The sequence below is a fragment of the Alexandromys fortis genome, unplaced genomic scaffold (assembly GCF_014885135.2).
Source record: "Alexandromys fortis isolate MF-2015 unplaced genomic scaffold, M_Fortis_MF-2015_v1.1 scaffold_10, whole genome shotgun sequence".
Taxonomy (NCBI): Eukaryota; Metazoa; Chordata; class Mammalia; order Rodentia; family Cricetidae; genus Alexandromys; species Alexandromys fortis.
The window spans coordinates 14,568,744-14,573,840 of NW_026067895.1; the positions used below are offsets into that span (position 1 = coordinate 14,568,744).

Here is a 5,097-nt window from a genome sequence, read left to right on the forward strand (position 1 = left end):
TGACTAACCTCTTGAACCTGCTTATTATGGTAACTCAGTTATGAGAATTAGCCAAATGGATGTCAATTGAAGGGGAGATGGTGCTGCTTTAAGGTAGAAACCCATGTTGCACCCCCTGGAGGCTTCTGGGTAAATCCTCCTGAGGAACATCTAATACAGCCCTAAAGAGAGTTGCTTATTAATCTGGGGTTGAAGGTCAGCATGGATTATCCCTTTTTATCAGCGTTGGCTCCTCCCTCACATGGAGGCATCTGTCAGAGTTCCCAGTTGAGTGGAAGTTTGCCACTGAATCCTTGCTGTGTCAAAGTCCTGCAAGTCCTTTCTGGTGAGTGGATTTGGGTCCCTCTGTTCACCGTCAAGGGATCTGATTCATGTCTGAAGGCTTGAGGTAAGAGGCAGGTCAGACAGGAGTCATGCTGGTGGCTGCACTTTCTCTGCTTGCTCGGCCAAGTCTGTTTTCTCAATTACCTGTTTGCAAAGAAGACATTACAAGGAGAGTGTCATGGGATCTAAGGCCTACAGGACTGGGATGGTCTCCTAGTGAGGAATAGCTGGAAGAAAGCCTTGAAGGACAGATGTGATGGTGACAGAGGCATTCTAGACAGGTGTGGCTAGTTGCCAGCAGTTTGGTCATGCACAATCTAGGAAGTAGAGAGGAAATCTACCAGAGAGAAATTTATAGACAAAATGCTGTCCCAGCAACCCTGTCTTGCTGTGTGGAAATGAACCACCAAGAAGTGCACTCAAGTTCATTCGGATTGGGGCTAGTAGACTTACGATGTGATCGGAGTCTGGCCCTGTCTCTTTTAATCACTAACCCATAGTTTACTGTTGAAAACCGGGGAAAGAATAACTAGCTGGTCTTGAAGAGAAGTTGTCTATTCCAGCATGAAAAGAGGATTTGGGCTGCAGATGGTGTCCAAGGGTAGGAAGGTGAGATCCTTCAGAACAGTGGGCTCCATTCATTCCCATCCTCTAAGGCATGAGACGTTAGTGGATTGGCGATGTGAAGCCGTTCTGCTCTCACTGCCATGAGAAGCACATTCATAACCAGCCCGCAATGATAGCAGTGACCTGGGCCCTGGTGACCTTCCTCAGAAGGGCCTTCACTGCGTCTTATGTTGTTATGCCAACCTTTGTTAACTAACAGGCACAGTATCGTCAGTGATTGCTTTTCAAAATACCCAGTCTGGACACTAGCGGTGAGTAATCCATATGTACAATGTCTGTCCCCAGGTTACAGGACAGAGGTCAGTATGGTAGATACATGCTGATGAACTGAAAGGGATGATGTAACCTTCCATGATTTTCCCCACACCAAGGTGAGGACCATGTTCCTGTTCCCATCACTCCTTCTCCTGGGTGTGGTCACAGCAGCTTATGCAGAGTCTATAATAGAAGGTGCTCAAAGTACCTGCCCTGTGATTGCCTGCAGTTCTCCAGGCCTGAATGGCTTCCCAGGCAAAGATGGACGTGATGGTGCCAAGGGAGAGAAGGGAGAACCAGGTATACATTGAACTGCTTTCTTTGCTCTTAAAAATTAGTTTTAATTATGCAAGGTTTGTGTGTGTGTGTGTGTGTGTGTGTGTGTGTGTGCACAGTCATGCACTCATTTGAGTGCAGGCTACCTTGGAGACCAAAGACATAGTGTCTTCTTGGAGCTGGAGTTACAGGCATGAGACATCCAGAATGGATGCTGGGAACTGAACCCATGTCTTCTGCAGTAGTAGCTCATGCTCTTAACCACTGAGCCATCTCTCTAGCCTCTTTCTGTGACTATGTTCCAGAAGAAACCCACTGCAGATACAAGGAGGGTAAAGTCTTGTTAGGCATATTGTTCTTCATCAGCAACATACTGTAGCTCAAAACACACAAAGCCCCAGTTCTCTGGCATACTGGACATCTCCACAGAAGTGCGTGATGCTTGTCTTGCCTGTCCTGAAAGTAGATCTCATGTTGGTCTGACTCATGGAGCACAGGGGACTTATCTCACCACAGTGGATTAAGCAGCAAACCTTTGGAAAAAGAGCAGCAAAATCATAGATATCAACCCAAGTTCTGTTTGTCTTCCAACAGGTCAAGGGCTCAGAGGCTTGCAGGGCCCTCCTGGAAAGGTAGGACCTGCAGGATCCCCAGGGATTCCTGGGTCAAAAGGAGACGAGGGGCCAAAAGGAGCAGTGGGGCCAAAAGGAGACCCCGGAGAGCGTGTCGGTAAGGAGATCATTTCAGACTGTCTGGGATGAGAACATTCTGGGTTCTGGAGCCCAGAATGCTGGTGGGGTGTACTGTTTCCTCAGTACTGCAAGGGTAGACGCCTAGTTCTGCTTCCTGATCAAGTTCCCATTCTGTAGGATGCGTTTTTTTTTTTTTTTTAAATTTTTTTCTTCTTTTTGTCTTGTTGACCAAGTTTTTTGCTTTACAGAAACTTTTCAGTTTCAGGAGGCCCCATTTATTAACTGTTGCTCTCAGTCTCTGTTACTACTGGTGTTATATTTAGGACGTGGTCACATATATCAACGAAACACACACATACCTGAGAGAGAAACAAATAAAGGGATCATTGATTCTCAGTCTGTCTTCAAGCTTAAATACAGCACCAAATAGAATAGGGGACAGAAAGAATTCACAGGTGAGCAGTCCCGCTAAGGGGTGCTTTCACTGATGATTGTCCCCAGCTGTGGTTCAGAGAGGCAGGCTAAAGAAGTACTTCTTGCCAACATCACTTGAGGGGACCAGTCTGATTCCCACAAGCGATCATTTCTGTTCTACACTGTTGGCTTGCCCTCATGGGGAACTGCCTTATCTTGGGAGGGAGGCTGCCCTGTGAGAATTTGGTCTTCCTGGAATCTGATGATGGCAGCTTTGAGCTGTTGTCCTGGAGGAGGGTGAGATGGATTAAAAAGGCAGTGTGTGGCCACCTAGCCTGCTGCCGTGCAGAGGTAAAGAGGTGGGTGGTCCAGGGTAAAGGAGCACGAAGTGGAGACAGGAATGATAGGAAGGACACTCATTCTTCCTACCTTTATATGCCTCATAAGTTTAAGCAAGGAGTCAAGTCTTTATTTATTTATTTAAGCAAAAGTATCTACTAAGTGCCTGTTTTAGAATAAGTATCAGGCAAAGATTGATATTTTAGGCCAGGTAAAAACAGATTGTTTTCTCTGTTAAAGAATATCAATGTTAAAAAATAAAAGTCAACCTTGCTTTTTTTTTTTAAATCTGAAAAAGATACCACACTCCCCAATATACAAAGTTTTCAGCCTCATCCTAACAGTGCTTTTTTGCTGTTTAATATTCTAGAATATGACACTAGAGAAATTGATGCAGAAATTGCAGCTCTACAATCAGAGCTGAGAGGCTTTAAGAGATGTAAGTATCCTTCCTCTCTTGTTAAAGGCAACCTAAAGTTTGGGAATGGCGGAAGGCAGAGTATTCTCACTGCATGCATATGATTTTCTAGGACCTGAAAAAATCGCTCATATTTTGATCTCATGATACCCTCCCAACAATCATTTGGGAGAAACAGAGGCAAATGGGAATTCAATTACTTACTCAAATTCACAGAGTTCAGTGGTAGAATTAGCGTATACGTTGCAGTGAGTGTGACTCTGGGACCCCAGTCCTGTGGGGTCAGATCTTTGCTTACCAAAAATAGGATACAGGCCCCTTTGTAATGCTGGGATCTAGACCAGACAGTGGAGCCAATCATGGGTCTCCCAGCTGTGACTAGATAATCCCAGACAATTTTGTTCAATTGTAAGTTAGCAGTATGGTAGAATTTAGAACTCCAAATTCCACGTGCTCTGTAATGAAGACCTAAACCTACAAAGGCATTGAGCCTATTGATTCATATTAAGATGGCAAGGAAAAGCAGCAAGGCAAACAGTTCAACTTGAATTTTAGATAAAAGAAGCATGTTTTGATTTGTGTAAGCATTTCACAAGGGGGCTCATGAAGGAAGGCACTCTTTGTGGTCTATACTGCCAGAGAAACTGCAGTATACACCTTTCAATTGGAATTTTACCCGATGAGTGGTCTAGAAGATAAGCCAGTGTCTCCCATCTTCTTACGTTTTAGGGGTGCTCTTCTCTACGAGTGAACGAGTCGGAAAGAAGTTCTTTGTGAGCAGTGGTAGAAAGACGAACTTTGACGGAGCGAAGGCTCTGTGCGCCCTAATACAGGCCTCTGTGGCCACTCCCAGGAATGGTGAGGAAAACAACGTCCTCCAGAACGTGGCTAAAGACATCGCCTACCTGGGCATAACGGATAAGAGGGTTGAAAACCGGTTTGAGGATTTGACAGGCAGCAGAGTGCACTACACTAACTGGAATGAGGGTGAGCCCAATAACACCGGCCTTAAGGAACACTGTGCGGTGCTCTTGTTGGATGGCAAGTGGAACGATGTCCCCTGTGACGAAAACTTTTTAGCAGTCTGTGAATTCTCTGAGTGAGGGGCTTTCCTTCTCAGTCCTCCTGGATCTTTTACTGTGCTCCATAAGTCCACAATTTGTTCTGAAATATAAAATATATACTATTAAACATTAACTGCCCAATTAAACTATAACCCTTTCTCCGGAATAGTATTTTCTTGTGAAGGTGCAAAAATAAAATGAACTTGGTCTTTTCATTTATGATGAACACGTGTGCTCTGCTGAGTCCTCTTTTTGCTTTGGGTTGGCGGTTTCTAGGGGAGTGACATCATCCTAGCTAGTTCCACAGTTTCTATGCCCGGTCTCAGGTGTTAAAGGGTCTACTTATAACTTCATTTCCTTCCTTCCTAATGCGGTGCTAAACTATGTACAGAATGTAAGTGTAACGTAAACAGATTAATGAATTCCCTCCCAATCTCTCTTACACACACACACTCAGACACTCCATCCATCCATCCATCATTTGTCTGTCTGTCTATCTATCTATCTATCTATCTATCTATCTATCTATCTATCTATCTATCTATCTATCTACATCTGTAGGTAGAGGCATAGATGTTTTCCTAGAAGCCTCTTAATACTTCTCCTATATACTGTTTCCAAAGGTAGGTATGATTTTGATCTGTATCATAACAAATTAATTTTGTTTATAAAATTCATAGATAGAATC

General features: G+C 44.1%; 1 protein-coding gene across 8 annotated transcripts; it reads left to right on the forward strand.

Annotated features, from left to right (window-relative positions):
• Positions 1 to 224: 224 nt before the first annotated feature.
• On the forward strand, positions 225 to 4,635 carry Mbl2 (mannose binding lectin 2). Of its 8 annotated transcripts, none has more exons than XM_050158414.1 (6): positions 244 to 325; positions 1,237 to 1,322; positions 1,436 to 1,506; positions 2,077 to 2,211; positions 3,298 to 3,366; positions 4,075 to 4,635. In XM_050158414.1, exons 2-6 carry the CDS (start codon positions 1,303 to 1,305, stop codon positions 4,446 to 4,448), a joined length of 669 nt encoding a protein of 222 aa, XP_050014371.1. In that variant the 5' UTR covers positions 244 to 325; positions 1,237 to 1,302; the 3' UTR covers positions 4,449 to 4,635. The 8 variants fall into 8 exon arrangements, with proteins under 8 accessions (XP_050014349.1, XP_050014371.1, XP_050014328.1 ...); XM_050158405.1 differs by having other exon boundaries at positions 259 to 388; XM_050158363.1 differs by lacking the exon at positions 1,237 to 1,322 and adding an exon at positions 1,151 to 1,202 and having other exon boundaries at positions 304 to 388; positions 1,323 to 1,506.
• Positions 4,636 to 5,097: the final 462 nt, after the last annotated feature.